The 25,827-nt window shown below is 31.3% G+C and overlaps 3 protein-coding genes and 2 pseudogenes across 8 annotated transcripts; 4 read left to right on the forward strand and 1 right to left on the reverse strand.

Moving 5' to 3' along the window:
• Positions 1 to 1,215: 1,215 nt before the first annotated feature.
• Positions 1,216 to 2,166, forward strand: AT2G10975 (uncharacterized protein; the record flags this gene model as incomplete). Its single annotated transcript, NM_147285.2, has 3 exons — positions 1,216 to 1,468; positions 1,781 to 1,924; positions 1,984 to 2,166. The coding sequence occupies exons 1-3, from the start codon at positions 1,394 to 1,396 to the stop codon at positions 2,164 to 2,166; spliced, it is 402 nt and encodes a 133-aa protein (NP_671822.1). The 5' UTR covers positions 1,216 to 1,393.
• A 363-nt stretch (positions 2,167 to 2,529) lies between these two features.
• AT2G10980 lies at positions 2,530 to 3,724 on the forward strand (annotated as a pseudogene; the record flags this gene model as incomplete). The annotated part of the gene is made up of 4 exons: positions 2,530 to 2,653; positions 2,804 to 3,151; positions 3,304 to 3,573; positions 3,654 to 3,724.
• Positions 3,725 to 5,699: 1,975 nt separating this feature from the next.
• On the forward strand, positions 5,700 to 6,681 carry AT2G10990 (annotated as a pseudogene). The gene has a single exon.
• Positions 6,682 to 7,361: 680 nt separating this feature from the next.
• MAK10 (MAK10 homologue) lies at positions 7,362 to 14,231 on the reverse strand. Of its 4 annotated transcripts, none has more exons than NM_126831.4 (16): positions 13,890 to 14,231; positions 13,750 to 13,817; positions 13,481 to 13,636; positions 13,175 to 13,342; positions 12,532 to 12,676; positions 12,013 to 12,098; positions 11,154 to 11,426; positions 10,923 to 11,066; positions 10,119 to 10,250; positions 9,630 to 9,728; positions 9,430 to 9,489; positions 9,026 to 9,230; positions 8,766 to 8,884; positions 8,604 to 8,672; positions 8,368 to 8,466; positions 7,362 to 7,812 (listed from the first exon to the last, which is right to left on the reverse strand). In NM_126831.4, exons 1-16 carry the CDS (start codon positions 14,023 to 14,025, stop codon positions 7,585 to 7,587), a joined length of 2,187 nt encoding a protein of 728 aa, NP_178872.2. In that variant the 5' UTR covers positions 14,026 to 14,231; the 3' UTR covers positions 7,362 to 7,584. The 4 variants fall into 4 exon arrangements, with proteins under 4 accessions (NP_178872.2, NP_001118295.1, NP_001324918.1 ...); NM_001124823.2 differs by having other exon boundaries at positions 7,380 to 7,812; positions 11,154 to 11,386; positions 12,018 to 12,098; positions 13,890 to 14,219; NM_001335364.1 differs by having other exon boundaries at positions 7,380 to 7,812; positions 13,806 to 13,817; positions 13,890 to 14,205.
• A 536-nt stretch (positions 14,232 to 14,767) lies between these two features.
• On the forward strand, positions 14,768 to 15,834 carry AT2G11005 (glycine-rich protein; the record flags this gene model as incomplete). The annotated part of the gene is made up of 3 exons (NM_147287.1): positions 14,768 to 14,787; positions 14,909 to 15,300; positions 15,734 to 15,834. The coding sequence occupies 3 exons, from the start codon at positions 14,768 to 14,770 to the stop codon at positions 15,832 to 15,834; spliced, it is 513 nt and encodes a 170-aa protein (NP_671824.1).
• Positions 15,835 to 25,827: the final 9,993 nt, after the last annotated feature.

Below are 25,827 nucleotides of genomic sequence, written 5' to 3' on the forward strand. Positions count from 1 at the left end.
TATCGAAAAAGAGAGAAAAAAACAAAAATTCATTGTGATTCTTTTGTTATTTTGTTTTTCAATGATTCAATTCAATGTCTTAATTTCTCTCCTAACATAAAAGTTAGTTATGGGCATTCGGTTATCCAGTTTCGGTTCGTTTCCATTCCGTTATCGTTCTTTCGGTTCTAGAGTTTAGTATCCATTCAGTTATTTTGATATTTCGGTTCGTTTCAGTTCTTACAGTTCTAAAATTTAATATACATTCGGTTATTTTGCTTTGAGTATTTTTGGATATTTCTGTTATTTTTATATTTTTGAGTATTTTTACTATTTATATATACTTTTTAGTATTTTTAATTATTTAGTCTAGAAATGACTAGTATTTTTGAAAATATAATTATATTTCGGATACTTTTGGTTATCCAAAATATTTCAGTTTGTATCCACTCGATTTCGGTTCTTTTGGTTATAGAATTTTAATATCCGTTAGGTTATTTTCAAATTTTCGGTTTTGCTCCGTTTTTTTACATCGGTTGCGGTTCGGTACATTAGGTTCGTTTTATATGCCCAAGCCTAATAAAAATCATGTTCATTTTGGTATTTATAGCTTTAGTAGACACATGTTTAGTAAAACAAATTCTCAAACAAGAAGATTTATGGAATACCTTGTAAGACTACTTAGACTAGTTACAATGGTTTGGTGGTGAAAAAAACATTTCCACTACGATGGTGTGCTGTAATCAAAGCTAGGTGATGTGGCAAATTTAGTATTGATAAATATCAATACCCGTGAAAGTAGAACAGAGAAGATAAGTGTGACAAGTGTTATATTTTGATTGGTTGCTTTGATTTTTATTTTTTTTGTTTCATCTCAACTATATAACTTCAATTATTTTATAATATTTGTACATAAAAATATCAAAATTTATATCAAAATTTCTAATTTTACATTCTCTATAAATAGAGACTATTTTCATTTGATTTGGATACAGAAAAAAAAACTATTTTTAGACCCAAAAAAGGTATAATCGCCAAAAAAAAAACTTTTGTTTTACCTTTAAATATCTTTTTATCTAAGTGGATCCAAACAATAACCCTTTCAACACCCAAAACTCTTCTAATTACCCTTTTAACTATGCAAATCCCAACAATTATCAGTTTCAAAATCAATCTCCTAACCAACCCCAACAATTATCAGTTTCAAAATCAATCTCCTAACCAACCCCAACATATATCAAATTATGGTTATCCACTAAATTTCTTCATGCCGTAAGCTGTTCCAAACTATCGTCCATTTCATGGATCGATGATGTCTTATCCATCTTAAACACCTCCTTATTTTCCTACTCCAACAGGTAATGAAACTGATTCGAATCTTGGAGCAACTGATTTTCCCGAGTTTTCTACCCAAATGGCTCTTGGTGGTATTAGGGTATTCATGAAGCCATTCCAGATGCAAAGGATTCAACTCCTTCTCGTCGGAGAAGTCCCAAATGGACCACTGATCAAAATTTGGTTCTCCTGAGTGGGTGGATTAAATTTGGAAGAGACAGTATTATTGGCAAAAACTAAAAATGTGAGTCAACTGGGGTAAAATTGCTGAATATTGTAATGAACATTGCTCATTTGATCCTCCCCGTGATGGAGAAGCATTCAGAAATCACTATAATTATGTGAACAAAAGCGTGAACAAATGGGCTGGCGCTTATGATAACGCTAAATGTATGCAACAAAGCGGGTGGTTGGAGGATGATGTATTGGTAAAAGCGCATGAATTATATTCAAGTGCTGGTAAAAGAAGTTTCAAATAGGAGGAAATACTTATTCTGGAAGCAGTGGATCTAAAAGAGCCCACGAGAGTGATGCTAGTGACTCAAACTCTGTAGGATCTAGTGCTCGTCCAATGGAAAGAGATGCTGCTAAGAAAAAGCTAAAAAAAAAGGTAAAGGCGCAGCGTTGAAAGTGGTCAACGAAGAGTCGAACGAATTTTAACAATTCAAGGCACAAGAGTTGGATAGGTTGGAGAAAATAACTATGATGCACAGTGAAACAAACCAATTGATTAAGGAAAAGACTCATGCTAAAAAGATGAAGATGTTTATAGAGCTAACTGAAAAAGAGAATCTCGATGACAAGAGCAAAAAGCTATTGCAACAATTGAGCCACGATCTATTTGGAAATTAATTATTGTCAAGTGGTTATCTGTATTTTGTCACTTCATGCTTTAACGTGTGTTTGTCACTTTCTCCTTTAATAATTTGTATTGTCATGTTATGCTTTAATAATGTGTGTTTGTCACTTTCTCCGTAATTTGTATTGTCTTCTATGCTTTTTTTTTTTGTGCGAAATATTGTCTTATATGCTTTATTAATATTATCCATGATTTTAAATAGAGAATCTTATCTTATCCATGACTTTTGGTTTGAAGCACTCAATTCGAATCCAAGGCACCAACAATTTAATTCGTTGTTTCCATTTTTTTTATAAATTAGAACTCATTCTTCCATTGATGTACAAACCATAAATCTTACCTTACTAAAAATCTCAATGGATCCATCAGAATATCCTTTTGACATCAAAGCTTACAAGAGGCAGTCTGAAATTGAAGAGATGTATATCATCAATCGGTTTAGGGAGCGTCGAAACAAAATAGGGGAAGACTATCCACCTCGTAGCAAGAGAAAATACTTTAAAAGAGACCATGCATCAGCAAAATTAAAGAATATTGACGACTACTTTGCCAATGAACCTATATATGACGATGCAATGTTTCGTCGGTGATTCCGGATGAGAAAACATATTTTCTTTCGGATCGTTGAAGACTTATCAAACAGCGACAACTATTTCACCCAACGATATGACGCAGCCAAGAAAGAAGGTATATCTCCATTACCAAAATATACTACGACCATGCGAATGTTTGCATATGGTGTGGCAGCTGACGCGGTGGATGAATACAGTAAAATTGGAGGTACTACTACTTTAGAGTGCTTGCGAAGATTCTGTAAAGGAATCATAAAGCTGTATGAGACAGAGTATCTCAGAGCCCCAACTCAAGATGACCTCCAAAGAATTTTACGTGTTAGTGAGATGCGAGGGTTTCCCGGGATTATTGGGAGTATTAATTGCATGCAGTGGGAATGGAAAACTTGTCCTACAGTGTGGGAAGGTCAATTTACTCGAGGAGATAAGGGAACCACCACTGTTATTTCTGAAGCAGTTGCATCTCATGATCTATGGATCTGGCATGTTTTTTTGGATGTCCGGGCACACTAAACGATATAAATATCCGTTCACCGGTGTTCGATGATGTTGAACAAGGAAATACTACAAGAGTGAATTTTTTTGTGAGCCAACATCCGTATAATATCGCTTACTATCTAGCTGATGGTATTTATCCTTCTTATCCTACTTTCGTCAAATCGATTAGGCTACCTCAAAGTGAACCAGACAAGTTATTTGTACAACGTCAAGAGGCGTGTCATAAGGACATCGAACGTGCATTTGGAGTGCTGCAAGCTCGATTTAAAATCATTCGTAAACCAGCTGGCCTGTGGGACATATTCGAGTTGGCTATCATCATGAGATCGTGTATCATATTGCATAATATGATTGTTGAGGATGAACGAGAGACATATGCTCAACACTGGACGGATTATGATCAATTTGAGGCAAGTGGGTCGAGTACACAACAACCATTCTCGACCCAAGTGCTACTCCTATTTGCAAATCATGTGCGTGATAGATCCAAATTGCGTGATTCAAATGTACATCACGAATTGCAAGCATATCTAGTCAAACACATATGGGCACAATTTAGAATGTTCTTGTTGTCTGCTTATTGTATTTTTGTATTTTAAATTTGTGTTCATTGTATGTGTTTTAGTAATAATAATTTTTTCTTCTCGTTTTAATTATTTGTAAAAGTTTTTAAAAATATTATATAAAATAAAAACAAATATAAACACAACAATACTTTATAAAACTATTTAATGTTTAATTCTTTTAAATTTAATTTGATATTAACGATGGTTAATAATATGTAATCACAAAAAACATAAACATAAATAAAATGAAAAATATGGAATAAAAATGGTGGGGTAAGATGTTGTAATTTTACTAAACAAAAACTATTGTAAAGATAAAAATTGGGTAGGTGTTGAATAATGATGTGGAAGAAAGAGAAGATGATGTGGAGTGTTAAAAGTAAAAAAGTGGGTGTTGTAAATGAGTAACCATTGTGGATAGTCTAAGGATAAAAATTGTATAGGTGTTGAATAATGATGTGGAAGAAAGAGGAGATGATGTGGAGTGTTAAAAGTAAAAAAGTGGGTGTTGTAAATTAGTAACCATTGTGGATAGTCTTACAATGGACACGTTGAAAAAAATATTTGAATATGGTGCAATGGTTGTTTTAATAAATGTTGTAGAGGATGTGGCAAATTTGGTGAGTAGGGAAAAATATCGTTTAATATTCCAACTTTCAAATTATGGCCATTTTATACCTCAACTTTATATGTGACCATTTTAAATATGAAGATATCGTTGACCAACCGTTTAAACCATAAACATTAGTTGACCAGGCTAAAAAAACTAACCGTTATCACTCGTTAACAGATTATCTAACGTCCGTTAACATCTCCATTAGCTACCCCTAAACGACGTCGTTTTCATATTTTAAAAATAAATAACGAACGTAGGATTCAAACTTGTAACCTAGAGAAAAACTAGAGACTTACTTAACACCCTCACCAACAGTATTTTATTGGTGAACTTTGAGAAACATATATTTATTAAAGTTTTCTCCTTCAACTTTAACCTACAAAACAAAACCATCTCCATAGCCGCCGCCTCCAAATCCGTGTTCTCTCTCCATTGATTTTTTTAATCTTAATCATATATTGTTTTTTGTTGATTGAAAAAAATTTGTATTTGCTAATTCAATTCATCTGGAACCTATTTCTATGAACACCATTGATGGATTAGTCAATTGATATGAAATCAGTTACACAAACAGCACTAGTTCTTCGTCGTCTCACATGCACCTTCGTTGTCTCACGTACACCTTGTGTATATGATCTGTGATTGCTCTTAAGCGGATCTGATGTATTTAACGGCATAATATATAATTATGTGTTTCCGAATAATAATTATTAAACACTTTATCTTAGTTGGTGTGGACAAGCATAGGGAGCACTCGAAAGTTACGGGTTCGAATCTTGAGTAAGTTATTTCTTTTTAAAATATAAAAATGACGTCGTTTAAGGGTAGCTAATAGATGTTAACGGACGTTAGATAATCTGTTAACGACTGATAACAGATAGTTTATTTGGCCTGGTTAACGAATGTTTATGGTTTAAACGGTTGGTTAACGATATCTTCATGTTTAAAATGGCCACATATAAAATTGTGGTATAAAATGGCCATAATTTGAAAGTTGGAGTATTAAACGACATTTTTCCTGTTGTAATTTGTCAACACCGTGAATTTTACTGGGTGGGGTTATCTTTGTCTTGTGTTGTGTTTTCATTGGTCACTAAAATTTGACTTTTTCGTCCAATAATTTTTGAACTCAATTAAATTATAATAAACTTTTTTTTTTGTCATCTGATAATTTATTAAAGAAAAAAATAATAAAGTACATAGTTAGATCCAAAAGCCAAGTAGAACAGAAAGAGAAACAAAATAAAAGAGAAACAACGAGAGATACAAAATGAAATTTAAACTTTACTCTCCTCAAACACTTGATTGTGAAACCATGAAGGCTCTCCAAGTGCTATGTAAGACTGAAACCTTCTTTCTTGAATCACACTTCGAGAAATGGATCGCGCGATCAGATTTGCGTTTGTGGCAATATGACGGAATGTACAAGATTCAAATGCACCAGCAATCTCATGGATTTGTGCTAACCAATTCCTGTAGAAAGGCCATTTGGACGGCTGCAAAACGGCGTTAACTGCGGCTGGATATTCCAACTCTATTATCACCTTGGAGACGTGAATATCTTGAAATGCTTTCAACGACCGTAGAATGCAGCACAGCTCAGCCCCTGTTCGATCTTGAATTGGCGTAAACGCATCTCGTGCATGGTGTTTAGCTTGCCCTATATCTCTTACAATTCAAGCTCCTCCACACATCGATTGTTTATTTATCCAAAAAGAATTCAAAATGCATTTAAGAATACCTTCTTGGGGTTTCCTCCATTTGTTTCCATCCAAATTGGAGGTGATTGCCGAGAGAATACTGTTGAAGGCTACGTGTTCACCATTTTCCAATGCATTGTGTCTTCATACGCTTTTTGAACTAAAACATGAAAATTCCATACCTTTACTTTGAAAACGGTATGATTACGATTCTTCCAAATTGCCCATAGAACCCATGGAATTGATAGTCGAGTTTGCTTTGGTATGTGCTTGTCTTCGATAACATTCAATAGATGAGAGAAGTTTGCTAGTAAGGTTGTTGAAGAAAAACCTTGATCCGAAGCTTGCACAAAATGCTGAGATTAATATGCTTAAAAGGAGAATATGGAATCTAAAATCTGAGCCACAAATCAAGCTTTTCTGTTGGCGTGCTCTTTCTGGTGCTTTGGCTGTGGCAGAACGTTTAAGCTCACAGGGAATACAACATGACACAAAGTGCCAAATTTGTGGTATAGCTACAAAAACAATATGTCATACTCTATTCTCTTGTGACGTATAGAATAAGAAAATGATGAATTTTGGTGTAAATTATTTATGTATCTAATAGTAGTTATTAAAAAAACCATTGTAGTATATGAAAGTAAACTGAATGTTGAATGATGATGTGTAAGAGAGAGAAGATGATGTGTAGGTTGTTGTAATTTTAAACCAATGTAAATAGTCTAATAAAAAAATATTTGGGTTCACCCCACTCTTGTTCACCCTCTCTTAATAAGCCAATCAAAATACAACAAAATGCCATGTCGTTTAATATTTAACAATTAAAATATTTGGGTTCACCTCTAGGGTGGTTAAAGTTTAGATTTTATAAATAATTGAAAATATATTTTGGTTGAGTTTATAAAATAGTGGTTAGAGTTTAAATTTTATAAATAAACAAAATTATATTTCGGTTTGGATTGATAAAATAGTGGTTAGGTTTAGATTTTGTAATTAAACGAAATTATATTTCGGTTTGGGTTGATAAAATAGTGATTAGGTGTTAGATTTTGTGATTAAACTAAATTATATTTTGGTTTTGGTTGATAAAATAGTGGTTAAAGTTTAGATTTTGTGATTAAACGAAATTATATTTTAGTTTGGGCTGATAAAATAGTGGCTAGACTTTAGATTTTGTAATTTAATTAATTTATTTTTTCAATATATGATATGTCAAATTCTAATTGGTCATTAAAAAATGGTGAACCCAAGAATTGTTCTTGTAATAATTAAACTTCTTAGAACAACAAAAATTTACAATAAATTTATAAAAGGAACAATTAAAAAAAAAAAAAGGAGCAAAAAGCATGATAAAAGCTGAGAGAGGAAACTTAAAAAGCACACTTGTTTCCAAAACTAAATAGGGTCAGTCCCAAAATTGGATTTGTATAGTAACAAATGAATAACGGAAAAGAGAGTTTCAAGATCTACGAACAACAGCAGTAGCGAAATAAGGATGATGGGTGAACTCAAACGATACCTTAAGCGAACGGTCTTGACAGAAAAGGTTCACAGCAACAATATTGCGTTCCGCGACTTTCTCTAATCCCGTGACTTCAGCCAGCTTATCAGGATCGTTGGCGTAACCGACCTTTATGTCCTTAGCGATCTTTTGAGCATCGTGAAAGTACTCATACATAGGAAGATACTGCAGCAAAAGTAAATAGATACAACTTTACTTGCATGTTCAAAACTCTTTCTAATCGAACATAGTAGATTTATACGTGTACACATTCATCACTAAAACATTGTAAACATTACCTATGTTATTATTTGCTCAATGAAGATTGGGATCTCAATTTTCATGTGTTTATATTTATTAATCAAGTTATTGCTTTTAAGCAAATAGTTAACTAATAAATCCTACATAGATATATTTTAAATAAACTGTGAATCCTAAATTTTTCCGTATTTTCCGAATTACCTGAACCGAACTCAAGATTTTGCGATTTATGGTATTAAAGCAGATAGTGATTGTAGGTACCCGGACTACCTTTACAGTACTCGATTCCCTATCACCCAACCAATTTTTTTAAGTGTATGCTTCGGGTAGTAGATTTAGATATACCTGAAATAACCATATCCAACCCTTACCAGCTATTACCTGACTCTATACCCTAAATGCACATGCCTACTTCTACAATTCATTTGACCAAGTAAACAGGATTAAGCACAAAAACAAAGTTGAATAAAGCACACTTACGTCGAGACGAGCATGGGATGTGGATTTTGAGAACGATTCATATGCGTCATATTCTGGAAGGGATGCCTTCTGAAGGAGTTCAAAATGCTGTATAAATTTCTGCATGTCAAGGAAAATGGGTAGTTGAAGTCATACACAGGAAGGGATAAAACCACTCACCCATTACTAAGGCTGAGGATTTTTATCTTACACATTAATTCAATAACTATGCAACAGATAAAGAGACTTATGCTTACCTCATTTTCGGTATTAAAAGGTCCTTGACTCTTTAAAGACATTCCTTCATTTCTCAAAGCTGCAATCATCTACGGGTAAATACACAAGGTTTGGTCAGGTTTAGAGTACTTGATATCAGCAATAGAAGGAGCTGGAAACCAAGAGATTGAAGACAAAATTACCACTGTGAGGCCTTGTGCAAGACAGGTCTGACATTTGAGAAACAATACCCATAGACTAATCCGATCTTCCCGAGCCATGTCCCTAGAATACTCCTTATTCCTCTTTGCTTTTCTTTCCTCTGATCCAGATGAAGGTAAATGCATTATAAAAAGCTACAAATACACACTATGCAGTTATGCCAAACCAATTACTGTACAGATGGTTCATCTCCGAAACACTAGGACACAAAATAAAAACAAATGGATATATGAATGCTTACCAGTGTTCACAACGATTAAGACCCTGAAACGTGCTCTTTCGGCAAGCTTCCAGAGTATAATATACATGTACCAGTATACCATGCAATATTCACTTGGCGAGTAGAGGTCTAGGTCAAATCCCAGCATGAGAAAGCGAATTGCCACCCAATTAATTTGCTCTTCTAATCCACCATATATATGGTTTAAAATGAGTAGAGACTTATCCTGAAAGGTACATAAATGCAAGTTAACACAAAATTCAATATCTGCTTATCAATAGAGCCAAAATTTTCCGAAAGAGAAAACAGAAGTTGTAGGAATTTTGACTACTGGTTTGTTCATGCTAACAATGAATAGACAGCCGTCAACTAGATTCAGATAGAGGTTTGATTAAATGGACCCATAGTGATGGTAGTAAACCTACCCCATTTTTCGAACTGCGTGATGTATCTTGCTGCATCATTTGACCAACAGCAATCCCCATCTGCCAAATACAGGAAAATGTATGAATGAGATCTTGACACAAAAACCCAAATCAATATGCAAACAATTTTAGGGTAAGCGAGCTTACATATAGTTAAGTAAAGAATAATACAGTTCCAACAAAGGCACAAATGGTATAACCTGCACATGGAATACGCTCCAGTCATTTAAGATTTTCCCAAGCTTACGCCTCTGCCATGGGGTATTAGCGCATAGTATTTTAAGTAGATTAACCATCAACTGCACCACAAAATGAGAATAGAGATCAAACAGAGATTTCTAAGAAAGGAGCCAGTTGAATAATTATCTAACTTTTTCAGGATCCAGAGGCTACCAAAACCACAAAACATAGACAAGGCATTCTCATCAAAGTCCCCATTAAAACAAATAATTTTTTGTTGTTTCAATCTTCTTGATGATTGCAAATTAGTTACATCCACACATGCTGAAATTCTCTGAGATTGGGGCTTATACGCCAGACACCGAATATTGAACAAAACCAATGAAAGATTATTCTTTTCAAGGTTTTACCAAGTTCCAAACTCTTTTCAAGGAAGAATAAAGAGCTACCTCATACACGTTTGTAGAAAAAAATGTACCCAACGTATTCTTTTAATATACTGTGTTTACCTGATTAAGTTGAAGAATGTACTCATTCGTATGGAGGCCATGGTTCTTGGAGACATCTAATGCAAGAGATCTGGCGCAAATTGTCAAAAAGGTATCACGGCCGTAAAGTTTCCCATCTTGCACAAGGAGAAGCTGTAGAACAAGATTATTTATTGAGTATAAAAGGTAAAAGCATTTTGCTAGCTTAATACATAATTTATTCACAAATATTGCTAATATCATAACAAAAATGGACAACCATATCAATGCTTAACAGAAATTTACAATCAGAATCAACCTCAACTACAAATATTGGATCTATATTCTTATAAGTCTTCATAAGAAAGAAAAATGAGAGTGTCAGCCACTACATATTCCAGTGTCATCATAAATAATATCTAGATAACAATAATAGTAAAGAGTCAACAAGAAGAATAAGCAGAGCATTCAACAGGCCTGTTGGCGAAATGGGGCTTGAGGTGGTTCACGAGAGTTGGATATTCTCTAGTCCATTGGTTCTAAGTTTATGCAACTGTTCTTACAGAAATAAAGGAGATTTCTACTATAGTCATATGGCTGAATCACTCAACTCTAAGTGACAATGAATTGAAAATGAGTGCTAATGAACACAAAACTGCAAAGCAAGGAAGCGGGTAAAAGAAGAAGCCATATTATCCACTATACAAACACACCCTAGTGGATGTATGCGAACATCAGTGCAACTACAGCCAAAATAGTTACTCAAAACAAGAAAACAAAATGATAAATGGGTATCTGAAAGCACAGAGCTGCATGATATTGATGCGTTAAGTTAAAGTAACGCACCTGAAGATGAGCCCTAGCAACCAAATCAGGACGAGATTTTTGAAACTGAATCACAAACTCCAAGACGGCCTCTAAATCTGGTTCCAATGAAAATGCACAGATCTTATCCAGATTGTGAAGAAGTTTCACATAATAGTCAATAGCCTGGAGAATCAAAAATTGAAAAAAGTTACTAAAAAGTTATATACACACAAACTAAATTACGTATACAGAGAATTTAGAAGTCCCAACCTTTTTCCAAGAAAGAAGTTTAATGGCACGTGGCGGCGTTGGAGCTGATAATCTTTTGTTTAAAGTAGGATCAAATCCAATGGGGGACCGACCAGAAGCAGTTGTACTTTCTTCTATCTCGTTTACGCCATTCTCGAAAATATCTAATCTTAGAAATTCTGCTGAATCCAGAACAGAATCTAGCTCTGATATGCAATAGCCTATATGTTTCCTTGCCAATTCGAGGCCACGTCCTTGTGGTCGTCTCATACAATTAAGAGCATGTAGAAAATGCTGAAAGTTATTGAGGATATGTTAAAACAACTAGCAGTGCAAAAGTATATAACAGCTACTATTTTTTTTTTTAAAATGGCTTACGAAACAAAATAATAATAACATCATGAATCACATGTCTGGCGAGAATTTTTAACCAAAAATAAGGGTAAACAGGTAATAAAAGCTGCCATATACTCAAAATTTAGTCTCTGCTAAGCTTGTTCATTCTTGTAAGTTGCATAACATGGAAAATTTAACACAATAAAACATATATTAACTTTGTCTACCACTCCCCATTGTGAGGTTAGGTTGAAGAAAAGCAACTCATCATACTCTTGTTACGTGTAGTTTATCAAAGAAAGAATAAATAAAGCATGAGACCTTACGGAACACTGGATAAAAGACCAAATGCAAATTTTAAGTACTAATTGTAGTTTTTCTTTTTCAAAGCAAGCAATAAAAAATTCTATTCATCGATGGCCACCAGAATACTAATAAAAGGAACAGACTTGGGACTATATTATACACTAGTTAACATGACTTAAGTTGGGAAAACCTGTAATTAACAACATTTATCAAAGAAAGAATAAATAAAGCATGAGACCTTACGGAAACGTATCCGGCATAACAGAGATTTGCAAAAACTCTCTTCCAGATGGGGATTACTTTGTAGAGGTTCCAATTCTGCATCTTTAACAAACAAAAGGAAAGAAAGTTATTGTTCTCAGTTCGTGCTGCTGTGCACCATTGTTACAAATAAACAATAGACCATATCACTCAAAGAGATGGTAAATTTTTAAAAAGAAAAAATCAATTGTAATAATCAGCGGACTTCACATATAAATCATTACTCAATAGAAGACTCAAAGTTATCGTATATAGGCCAGAGAGGCTAATTTCAAGTTGGTATATGCTTAGAGAGCACTTGCAAAATATCTAATTCCAATGCATTATACTGTCTCCAAATCACAAATCACCATTAAATGTGTAAACAACATATCATAAGAAAAGAAGCAACAGAAGACTCTTCGATCCCCTCATATGAATACGCTCTTCATATTTCAATTCTGCAAGTGTGTGTATGTAAAATAAAAAAGGAAGATATGCAAAGCAAAAAAAGTACCTTCCAACATTCTCCTTCTTGTGGCCTTACAAGCACGCAGCTGACGACAGATAGTTTCTTCAACCGCATTCAAGAGTAACAAGCCCTTGGCATCTTCTTCTCCACTAAAAGGAAGACCATATGTCATCGTAAAAAGATCCTCTTCCTGTTAATGAGCAGGTATCAGGTGAATCATTCAGAGTAAACTATCCATGAAGCAGGGGCATCTGTCTAGTTAAGAGAAACTTCTATCCAAAATATCACAACAAATCTTCTCAAGTATTTTATCTTCATTTAGCTGCATAATGGTGGAAATTTCTACAGAAATAAGTTATACGCTCTGCTAATCATCTCAAGATTAAATAACAACTGCTTAGGCTAGATGAGAACGGATGCCAAGACTTCATTAGAAGAGTAAAGTCAAGTGAATCCAGTTTTCGTCTCTGATGTCATAAGCTTAAGGTTAATGACAACTATGAAATGTCAAAATGGGTTAGCAACTGTTTTTCTTTACGCCATAAAAGAATGTTGGACATAGCAAAAGATTTTAGGAGCAAACATTGAACACAAACTAAACCTTTAATGAAAAGCCAAAAAACATACAGAAACATTTGCTTAGCCCCACAAGAATAAAAGAGGACCAAAAATTGTAAAAGTTAATTACTTCATTTGTACGCGCATCTGAAACAACAGAAACAACTGCCCTGCAAGTTGCTCGGATGACCCTACAATAAGAATGTAATAGAGCCTGTGAAGATGTCCTCTCAGGCCTCAGAACATAGATGCATGAAAACACAGTTTGGGCCAATGAATGACCCATGTGCCATGTTGCCTGCAAAAGAGTAGAGACACAAAATGTGGATAAATCAACTCCAAGGCTGACATGTTAGCTACATACATATCTCTTTATCACAATTATACCTTGCAAACTCACACAGTATTATATGAGCACATGTAAAGAAGAGATTACCTCACACGCCAGGAGATGGTCCATAATGTCAATGATGGATTGCACATTAACAGTACTATCCGAACTTATAGGGACGGGCGCAAAACCACTTTCGATGGCTTCATCTATAGAATAAAACGTAGACACCATACCAGAATCCATCTTTGGGTCCATTATCTAGTACAAAGCAAGGACACCACACCATGTTTGTTATACACACTTATAGCAACCTCACAATCTAAGTTTACAGCTAAGAACAGTCCAAACATATTTTGTTACAAAATAGAAACCTCTAAAGCAGACATGGCAGCAAAAAGATTGAAATTATCTCCATTTATGAGTTCACCTTCTTGAAGATCTGCAAACAGAACGACTCATGAAACTAAAACAAGTGGGGAATACAAGCAAAATAGGCAATTGCGATCAGTACCAGAGCAGGCGGCGGAGAGGAGAGGTGATACATCGGCCCAGACGGAGTTATTATCACCGGAAGGGATAGAAGAAGAGGTTTTAGAGTCGTGATGAATCGGAGAAGACGAATCTTCATCTTCCCTAACTGATTGCATCGTTTGTTGTTGTTGTTGCTCAGGAAACTTGAAAATCGCTTTAATCTCTCGTAATTGGTTTTTTTTGCTACTTATGGTATAAGTTTCGTCTTGCTCGATGGAACACTTTGCCTGGGCTGTTTAGGGTAATTTTCGGGTCGGATCCTCAGCGGATACCCAACCCCCAATCACCCGAGCCTCCTGCCGTCTTTTTTTTATAAATCAACCTTTAAAACCAACAAAAAGATTTTCAAAATTTTAAATCTATAGTTTTATGGGTGAATTTGCGGTATAATCAAAATCTAATGTAAAATAAAAAATATAAAATCTTATTGAAAAATATTAAGAAAGTAATTAGATTAGTGAAAAGATAAAATTGTATAGTGAAAGACACGCACAATAAAAAAAAAGAAGAGGTTTTGAATGTTTTGTAGATTTTGTAAGAGTTTTTGGTTTTTGTTTTTTAAAAACTTATTTTTATACCAATTAAGATTTTAAAATTTTGGTTTCCCTACAATTTAGTAAATTTATTTTATTGTAGTTTTCCATTCATGATTTTAGTTTTTTAGTTTTCCTAAAATTTAGGAAATCTAGTTTTTATTCAATCAACGTTATTTTTCTCAAAAACCAAAAACCGATTTTTTGGGGTTTTTAAAACAAAAATATAATAACAAAAATCTAAAACTAAAATCTAAAATCTATAAACTAAAATCTAAACTCAAAAACTGAATCAAAAATCAGCATCCATTCAGAGCTAGAGTATATGATGATATATGTAAAAAAGTAGAGAGAATAATAAAGAGGAATTGCAAAACTAACACATTTTTACTAAAATATTAAGAATATAACATTATATATGTATCAGTTAACTAACTAACCTAAATGGTAGATTAAATGATCATAGGTGGTGGTTTGGATCCGGCGACGGCGGTGGCTCCGGCGGCGGCGGTGGCTCCGGCGACGGCAGTGGCTCCGGCGACGGCGGTGGCTCCGGCGACGGCGGTGGCTCCAGGGACAGCGATGGCTCCGGTGACAGTTCTGGTGGTGGCTCCGGCGATAGCGGTGGCTTCGGCGATAATTCCGACAATAACAGTGTCTCCAGCGATAGTTCCGGCGGTGGTTCCAGGGACGGTGGAGGCTCCGGTGACAATGGGAACACCGACGATGGGGTGGTTGCTCTGGTGATGTCATTCGTTCTCGTAACGGGGGTAGCTCCGACGGCGACGGTGGTGTTGATGACGGTGGCTGTGGCGGCGGTAGTGGGTGTAGTGATGATTGTTGTGGTGGTGGTTAATGGTGATTATTGTGATGGCGAAATTATAATATAATATATTATACAGTTATTATAGTGTAAATTTTTTCTAATAGGCTAGTTTCTTAATTTGTAATTTTTTTTAAGTTATACATGCAAATTCCCAAAATACTAATGACATGGCTAAATTAATATCACCCCAAATAATTTTGCTTGTTGATTTAGTCTTATAAATTTTGCAATAATTTTATAAGAACATAGATTTTTTTGAGTATAACATGATTTAAATTTTTAAAATCTAATACAAATTATTTAAATTAGGGAACAATGTTTGTCTAAACCACACAAATAAAATAGTATAGAACAAAACGTAGATAATTCAAAAGGCCGAGTTAAACCGCTCTAATAAAAAAAATACTATCCCTATGAGATACAATATTGGCAATCCAAGTAACTAAGGTAAACTATAGCGGTGAGCCGGTGACGTTGACGATGGTAATAGTGGTGGTGGCAACGATGATGGTAGTGGTGGCAGTGGCACTAAAAATGACATTGATGGTGGTAATATTAATTGTTAGTGGTGACATGATGATGGTAGCGGCAATGACGGTAGTGGCGGTGGGATGGTAGTGTAGTAATAATTGTTACTTGTTAGTAATGGTAATTATAAACTAGTTTTTTATTTTATTTTATTTTAATATAAAAATATATATAGAAGATGAGATTACTAGCTAGAGAGAAAGGGAGAAAGAAAAATCCACATGTATTGATAAATAAATAACCAGAGCAAAATACTAATAATTTACAAACTCCCAAATATTGTGTTATAAATAGGTTTAGTGTTTTCAATGGGTTGCAAATAAAAGAGTCAAATAGGTAGAAGAGACCTTTGGGGAAACTATAAAATTTAGCATTCGTGGTAGATGAAGAAGGGAGAATCTAATGAAAGAATCAGCATGAAATGCAACAGAGGAGGGGAAAAAAGAAGGTGTATGTAGTGTAGAGGGCAAAGTTATCATTAATACAAAAAATACATAATATATCAACCTTTTTTTTGTTTGATGTTAGTTTTTTAATTTATAATTTTTTGTTGGTTATTTATGCAAATTTCCCTAGTTTTATTTAATCACCATCTTATTATATAAAGTACCATTTTGAAAGTTACTAACTCACATAATGGTGTCACGTGTCAAGTCTAATAATCAGATATTTACATATGTCATTAAAGATTTACCTTTTTATTCTCTTATAAAAATAAAAAAACCTAAAAAAGTAAACAAATTTACATATACTAATTTTTATATCTATATATATGTATATAATATTTTGATTAACCAATAGGAAAATTAACAAAAAAAAATTTTGGTAGGGTGAGGGGGACCAACCCTTCATTTATTATAGAAAAAAAAATAGAAAATTACATACGAACATTAACAAATTTGCTTTTACATGTGATATTGGTCAATTAAATAAATCTAGCATGCATTAACTAATTAAAAAGACCATCGAAATATTGATTTTTCCCGCCTAAAATATTACAAAAATAAATTTCCCGCAAAAAACATTTCAAAAAAAAAGTCCGCCCAAAGTTTTTTTCCAAAAATATTTTTCCTACAAAAACCTTTTTGGCGGGAAAAAGATTTACAATGGGTTTTAAAAGATTTTTAAAGGCTTTACAAGAGTTTTAAATGATTTACAAGTGTTTTTGAAAGATTTTTATATGGTTAACAAGGGTTTTAAAGGATTTTAAAAAAGATTTAAAACCCTTTAAAAACTTTTGTAAATCTTTTTAAAATATTTTGTAAGGGTTCAAAAGATTTTTAAAATGGTTCAAAATTATGAAAGGGTTTACAAGGGTTTTTGAAAAGATTTTTAAATGGTTTACAAGGGTTTTAAAGGATTTACAAGGTGTTTTAAAAGATTTTTAAAAGATTTACAAGGGTTTTAAAATCCGTTAAAAACACTTGTAAATCTTTTTAAACCCTTTTATAAGGGTTCATAAGAGTTTTAAAATGGTTCAGAAAGAGTTACAAATGTTTTAAAATAATTACAAATTATTTTAAATCTTTAACAAAATGATTTAAAGACTTTATAAGAGGTTTAAAAAGATTTTAAAAAGATTTACAAAGGTTTTAAAAATCCTTGTAAATTGTTTGAAAACCATTGTAAAAGGTTTTAAAATGATTTAAAAAAGGGTTTAAAAGGGGTTTAAAAGTATTAACATATGTATTTAAAGACTTTATAAAGATTTTAATAGGTTTAAAAATGATTCACAAGAGTTTTTTTAACAACTTTACAGAGCTTTTTAAAAACTTTACAAGGTTTTCTTAAGAGTTTTTAAAGGGTTCTTAAAAATTTTACAAGGATTTTTAAATTCTTTTTTTTGTAGGGAAACAATTTTGAGGAGAATATTTTTTTTGGCAAGGAAAAAGTTTACAAGGATTTTTGACGAGAATATCTTTTTGGCGGGGAAAATAAATTTTGGTGCAAAACATTTTTGGCGGAAAAATTTCAGTTTCTAATTATATGTTCTTACTAGATTTTAACCCGCGGTGTACCGCGGGACTATTTATTTTATTAAAAATAACTAAAAATATATTATTTTATAAATTATCTGTATGTAACATATTGTTTGTATTTTATAAATATATAATCCTAATTTCTATATATTGTACAATCCCTTGATTTTATCATGGAGTACACCGTAAGTCGATTTTTAAAATTTAAAATTTAAAATTATATATGATTTTTGTTAAGATTGTTTCTTTTGTCATATATTTTAAATTATATCATTGTATTTTAATTGTTAGTTATAGGATTTCACCCGTTGTATAACGTGTCGTATTACTATAAACTCAAACCCGTCTTACCATCTAATTCCGTTCAATGAAATTAAACATATTTAATGGATTTCATCCTAGGTATATTGTCTCATATTACTATCGACCCAAACCCGTCCTACCAACTAACCCCGTTCAATAAAATGAAATATTATTTTATTATTTTTGTTTTAATAATACTTTAATTTGAAATATATATAATTCAAATCAATTTCAAACTTTTTATTTTAAATGGTTATTTAATTGTTATAATTTATAAAGTTCATATATTTTAATATTCTAAACTCGTCATACCATCTAATCCCGTTCGGTGAAATTAAACATTATTTTTTAATTTTTTTGCTTAAATAATATTTTTATTAACAGATTTATAATTCAAATAAATTTAAAAGGTGTCGTTCAAATAGTTATTTGATTTTTTATAGATTTCACATCTAAAATATTTCTCTATATGTAACATATAGTTTTGTATTTTAGAAATATTATAAACGTTTTTTCCTTAAATATTATAAACGTTTTAAAAACTTTAAATAATTACAATATTTACCTTTTAATAAAGTATAATATTAATAATCATTTAAATAATTATGTGTAGCTAATTTTAAGGGATTTGATTTAAAGCTTGTTGTTTGGATTAAATTTGAATGAATAATGTGATTGATATATTAAATCAAGAATTAAAAATCAAATCAAATAATTAAGGAAAAAAGAATTAATGCCAATGGCATGCCATTGTAAATAAGTGTCAAGTAGAGGATTTATTTGCTAAAATATAATTTTAGTTTTTTAAAAATTAACTGAAAATATATTATATTAATTTGTATTTTTAAATATAGATATCAATCTCTGTATTATTTAGTATATGATTACTATTATTTAGGTTTCAATTTTTGAAGTATAGATACGAAAATACATATTTTTTTAAGTAACGATGTATGGTGAATTTTAAATTTTTAATATTTTATCCATAATATACCGTGGGTCGATTTTTTATAGCTAAATTTTTAAATTTCAAGTTATAATCGTTTTGTTAATATTGTATGATTTTTTGTGTTTAAGGTTGTATAATTGTATTTTAATTGTAAATTTTAAGATTTCATCAATGATATACCTTTCTTTATTAATATCGATCAAAACCCGTCATCCAATATAAACCCGTCTATATTATCTCGTTAGCTAAATATTAGTATTATAAAATCCAAGAAAATAAATTATTATTGTTAGAAATACAATAATTTTAGGATCTCACCCGTGTTATACTGTTTTTGAATGATTTTAAATTTCTACTACTAATATAGATTTTAAATTTGTCATATAAAGTATATGATTTTAACTTTTTGTATTTTTTTATTTAAATAAAGCAACGGCTTAAATGATGATAGATATAGTTCTTTTTTTGTATGTGTATATGATTTTTATGTGAATATTTTCATTATTATAAATTAGTATTTTTATTGTTATGCAAAATGTTAATATAAATATTTTCTATAAATCGGATTTATGCATATTTTATGGAGTAAAATTCACAGAATTTTGTTTTTGAAGATATATGGAAAGATTGTGTAGAGATTTTTAGAAATAAATTAGGCAAGATATCGTTTGGTTAATATCTTTTAAAATTTTGTAAAACTAAATAATAAATGCTAGTGACAGCCGTTGTAAATAAGTCTGAACTCCAGGATTTATTTCACAAAATGGTTGCAAAAATGTATATGTAGATTAGATGAGGATAATTTGTTCATTTTGTTCAAAAAAAAAAGGGAGATTTGCAAAACTACCATTTTTTACTACCCTTTTGCAACAATACCCTTTTATATTGTTCATTTTTAAAAATATCCCTTCTCTTGAACAGAATGACCAAATTACCCTCATCTAATAAGAACATGTAATTGGAAACTGAAAATTTCCCGCCAATATTTATTTTTCCCGCCAAAAAAAAATTTCCGCCAAACTTTATTTCCCGCCAAAATTTTTTCTCGTAAAATTTTTTTCCCAGCCAAAATAATGCTTTTAAAAATCCTTATAAATTTTCTTAAAACTCTTTTAAAAAACCTTGTAAAGTTTTTTAAAAGCTTTGGTAGTTGCTAAAAACCCTTGTAAATCATTTTAAAACCTCTTAAAATCTTTATAAAGTCTTTAAAAACATAGGTAAATACTTTAAAACACCTTTTTAAACCTTTGTAAATCATTTCAAAATTTCCACAATAGTTTTACAAGATTTACAATCATTTTTTAGCATAAGTAAGTGGCATTGAATGATTTACAAGGGATTTTAAAAGCTTATAAAAGGGTAAAACATGATTTACAATCGTTTTTAAAGCATAAGTAAGTGGCATATAATGATTTACAAGGATTTTTAAAAAGGGTTAGCATGGTTTACAATATTTTTTTAAGCATAAGTAAGTGGCATTGGAATTATTTACAAGGGATTTTAAAAGCTTATAAAAGGGTAAAACATGATTTACAATCGTTTTTAAAGCATAACTAAGTGGCATAGAATGATTTACAAGGAATTTTAAAAGTGTTTGTATGGTTTACAATCGTTTTAAAGCATAAGTAAATGGCATTGATTGATTTACAAGAGATTTTAAAAGGGGTTAACATGATTTACAATCGTTTTAAAGCATAAATAAGTGTCAAAGAATGATTTACAAGGGATTTTAAAAAAGGTTTGCATGGTTTACAATCGTTTTTAAAGGATAAGTAAGTGTTATAGAATGATTTACAAGGATTTTAAAAGCTTATAAAAGGGTAAAACATAATTTACAAGAGTTTTTTTAAAGAGTTTTAAAAGGATTTACAAGGATTTTAAACCTTTGTAAATCCTTTTAAAACTCTTATAAAGTCTTTACAAGTATTTTTTAACTCTTAGAAAAAGAATTGTAAGTATTTAAAACATTTACAACTCTTTTAAACCATTTTAAAACTCTTGTGAATCTTTACAAAAGGTTTTAAAAAGACTAGATGAATTCCTACGCTATGCGAGGGTTTGTTTTGAAAATTGTTTAGATAAAAATATGTTAATTATTTTTGTTGCTAATTTCTGTTTATTTTTTGTTTGTTATTTTATAATTAGTAAAATTAGACTCATCTTATGTACTTGCATTTTTTATTGTTAGGTTCATTTTTGACTCTAAAATATCAATTTCTATATGTTTTCATGTATAATCTGATTATTTTTATAACCAAGATTCTAAAATTTGTTTATTATCATGAATATACACAACAAGAATAAAAGATGTTTTTATTTCAAGAGTTTTCATATGAAAAAAAAGAAGCAAAAATTAAAGAGTTATTTTAGTAACACTTTTTAGATTTATGCTATTGCATATAGCCATATAAGACAAATGGATTTGTTTTGAATTTCGTGGTATGTCTAACGTCTCAAAAATCTATTACTTGAAAATGTTTAATGTCAATGTTACGAACTTACCATAAGATACAAAAATAAAAAGACAGAATTTCATATGATAAGATATGAACCATAACGTAATAATAATAAAAAAATCAAGGTAAAATAATTAAACTAATATTAGGTAGCAAACAACTAAAGTACAACACAAATAACTATTTAGTCATTATAGAGTGATGACCATTGACCATTAAGTTTTTTTAAAAATATGAAATAATAAAGTAAAATAAAAGTAGTAATTGATTTATTTAAATAAATAATTTTATAAATTTTTTATTTTGAATAAAATTATTTAAGAAATGAACTAATGGAGGATTTAACACAATATGAGACTTTTGATTTTCTCTCAATTAATTTTGCTGATTTTTAATTTAATCAATGTTAATTGACACATGTCATTTTCTTGTGTGATGATGTGTCACCCATATGGAGAAAGTTGGCCAACTTTCATATATATGATTTACAAGAGTTTTTAAACGGTTTCTTATAATTTCTTTTAAAATCTTTTAAAAACTCTTGTACATCTTTTAAAACCCTTTAAAAATCCCTTGTAAATCTTTTAAAACACTTTTAAATCCTTTAAAAATCTTTAAAAAACTCTTGTAAGTCTTTTAAAGCCCTTTAAAATCCCTTGTAAATCTTTTAAAACCCTTTTAAAATCCCTTGTAAATCTTTTAAACCCTTTTAAAATCTTTTGTAAATCTTTTAAAACCCTTTTAAAATCCCTTGTAAATATATTTCCCGCCAAAAAACAATTGTTTACGGGAAAAATGTTTTCGAAATTTTTTTTTGGCGGGAAAATTTTGGCGGGAAATTTTATTTTGGAATATTTTAGGCAAAAAATATTAATATTTCATTTTGTTAACCTAAATCAATTTACAAATAGGAATAAAAGGGTCATTAAAAATTTAAATAGGGTATAAATGAAAATGGTAAATAGAAAAGGGTAGAATTGAAAAGGGGTAGTGTGAAAAGGGCATTAGAAAGAATTTTTCATTTTTAATTATACTTTCTTCTAATTTTTAGTGATCATTTTAACCCTATTTGAAAATGTTTTAGGTTAACAAAATGAAATATTGATTTTTTCCACCAAAACGGCTTTTTGCCTAAAGAAACTTTCACGCCAAAAAATTTCCCGCCAAATTGGTTTTTTCAAAAACAATTTTCCCCATATAACAAAAAAAATGGCGGAAAATATATTTTTAAAACCTTTGTAATTCTTTTTAAAACTCTTGTAAAACTTTTTGAAACCTTTTGTAAGGGTTCACAAGAGTTTTAAAATATTTCAAATTTTTTTACAAATGTTTTAAAATATTAAAACAAAACTTTTTAAGAGTTGAAAAATGATTTAATAATAAGAATTTTAAAAGGCCTTACAAAAGTTTCTAAAATCCTTGTAAATCGGTTTAAAACTATTTGAAAACTTTTGTAAATAATTTTAAAACCTTTTACAATGGTTTTAAAAGAATTATAAGTATCTTTAAATATTTATTAAGGTTTTGAAGTATTTACATGTGTATTTAAAGACTTTATAAAGATTTTAAAAGATTTCAAAATGATTTACAAGTGTTTTTAAGAACCGTACAAAGCTTTTAAAAAACTTTACAAGGAATTTTAAGAGTTTTTAAAGGATGTACAAGAGTTTTCAAAAAATATTTTGCGGGAAAAAAACAATTTGGTGGGAAAACTAAATTTTGGAGCCAAAACTTTATTTGGCGAGTAAACTAAATTTTGGCGGACAAATTTCAGTTTCTTATTAAATATTCTAATTAAATGGAGGGTAATTTGGTTATTTTGTTCATGAAAAAGGATATTTTAAAAAATAGACAATGGTAAAGGGTATTTTTGCAAAAGAGCATTGGAAAAGAGTATTTTTACAAATCTTCCAAATACATTTGGGTATATTTGGTACCTACCTATTTATTAAATTTTATTCATTAAAGCTTTGATGGATTTTGAAACCTCTTACATTGGATAGTTCCATATTTAACAATATAGACTAGGTCAGTACTCGTGTTTCGCAAGGGGTTCATGATTTAATTAGTTTATAAATTTTGTTTCTGTATATATTACTAATATAGTTTTATTTTTATTCAAAATAGATTTTTAGATTATCAATTCCCAAAACACTATCCTGTCGTTGTAGTATTTTAGGTTGTCAATCCAATCTGCTGGTGTGATGCAAACAGATAAGATATTATTAGAATGCACTAAGTCAAACCAAGCAGAGAGTTTTTGGTTTCTAACAGTCCTCATATGAAATAAAAGAACTGAAATAAAACTGAAATGCAAAATGGCAGTAACATGCAAATGAATGACAAAGCAGATAAGATAACAGGCAATCAAATGGATAAGAGATTCCTAAGGATGGAGTAATCGAATAGCGTGGTCTCCTTAATCTATTTAGACGGTTGACAAAACTTCACAGAAGATATCTCTAGAAAACAAGTTCAATGAAAGATTAATTCACTACCGTGTAAGAAATCCTAAAGTGACGTTATCTCCATTAGCGATCTCTAACTAAGCAGACAATATCGAATCAACTTGTTAAAGCCAATACCCGTTCTAAACGGCCAATACCTTGGGATAGAGACGAATATCACTGGAATTAATAGATCCGACATTCCATCGAACGCCTTCTGAGCGCGGGAATGTCTGGATTCATATTCCAGTTGATCATAAAGGAACAAGCAATAAGCGCAACTAATCTAGAAGGGATTCCAATATTCTAAACTCAACCATCTAGACGACTAAGGTTACCACAACTACTCTATCCCATCCTCAGAAATACAATTCACTACTCAGACATAAGCAAAGACAATATCATAGAAACGAATGAAAACATGATAAGGGATCGAGAAATGACAAAAGATAAACGAAATGATACTAAGACTGAAATATTTAATACTTGAAAGTGAATACAAAATCGCAGGAGAGCGTTGCGGCTACAAAAGTTTTAGAAAAAAGGATCATGCCCTAGGGAAAACCCCTAGAGGCTATTTATAAAAGCAAGACAAGTTAAGTAAGGAAAGTCTTTGATAGTAGTCTTCACATCGGGAGATTGCGATTGGGCATATGATGGGCTGAAATGGGACTCACTGCGATGGAGTATGTCATGGATCAAACTTGGCTTCAGGGACTCCACCTTGCAATCGTGTGGTCTGGAGTGAAGACGAGATAAAATTGTCCAGCGACCCTGCGATCGAGTAGATGTCATGAGGTGGTGATCGAGTGGTTTCTTCAGCTTCTCTTCTCTTCCGTATGCTCAGTGTTGGTGTCGGATCCCGCACCAAAAGTCCGAAGTCGTCTCAGCCTGTAATAAGCCCAATCGCTGACTTAATAATGATTTTACAAATATTTTTAAAAGGGGTTTAAAACGTTAATAATGATTTTACAAGGATTTTTAAAAGGATTAGTACCTGAGCAGTAGGAAAAGAATGAGAAACAAAAGGATTTGAAGTCGTCTCAACCTATAATTAACACAATCACTGACTTACTAAATCTATATATAAACCATTTTTAAAATTATAACACAAGAAAGTTATTGAAAAACCTACTCCACTGTCACAGAAATTTGCTCTACTCTGTGAGAATTTGTGCATAAAAGTTGCAAGTTGTCTATCGTTTCTAATATAAAGAGGATGAGATTGTATTGTTCTAGAAGTGGAGACTTGCTTATAACTAAGCTTCAAAGAATTGGTTGAACTATCTATTCGAAAATTCTCTACAAGAATATCAACCAATGCGTGATAGGTAATGTGCTCATCAATGAGCACTAAAGAAGCTCCCATTTCAATGTCTAATTCAAATTCCCAAGTCATATTGTTTGTCAACTTCCACAAACCACAAACAGAATACTATTCTATCATTATAACCTGATAAGATAAATAACAACAAAATCAATACCCACAAACATTGTCACTACAGAGAGAAGCATGGTTTACAATTATTTTTAAAGCATAAGTAAGTGGCATATAATGATTTACAAGGAATTTTAAAAGCTTTGAAAATGGGTTAACATGATTTACAATCATTTTTAAAGCATAAGTAAGTGGCATAGAATGATTTACAAGGAATTTTAAAAGCTTTGAAAAGGGGTTAACATGGTTTACAATCGTTTTTAAAGCATAAGTAAGTGGCATATAATGATTTACAAGGAATTTTAAAAGCTTTGAAAAGTGGTTAACATGGTTTACAATCGTTTTAAAGCATAAGTAAATGGCATAGACCTATCACGAAAGCGTAAGTAAAGGGGTAAACACTAAATCAAAACCAAAATTTATCACGGAACAATATAACGAATTCAAATCTATCACAAA

The sequence above is a fragment of the Arabidopsis thaliana genome, chromosome 2 (genome assembly GCF_000001735.4).
Source record: "Arabidopsis thaliana chromosome 2, partial sequence".
NCBI lineage: Eukaryota > Viridiplantae > Streptophyta > Magnoliopsida > Brassicales > Brassicaceae > Arabidopsis > Arabidopsis thaliana.

Excerpts from the sequence above, each read along its gene's own strand:
- MAK10 (NM_126831.4), bottom strand. The coding sequence starts at position 14,025 with ATGCAATCAGTTAGGGAAGATGAAGATTCGTCTTCTCCGATTCATCAC. Across the intron at positions 11,427-12,012 it reads GCCGGATACGTTTCCGTAAG|CATTTTCTACATGCTCTTAA; the intron begins GTCTCATGCTTT and ends AATAACTTTCAG. Across the intron at positions 7,813-8,367 it reads CATCCCATGCTCGTCTCGAC|TATCTTCCTATGTATGAGTA; the intron begins GTAAGTGTGCTT and ends CTTTTGCTGCAG.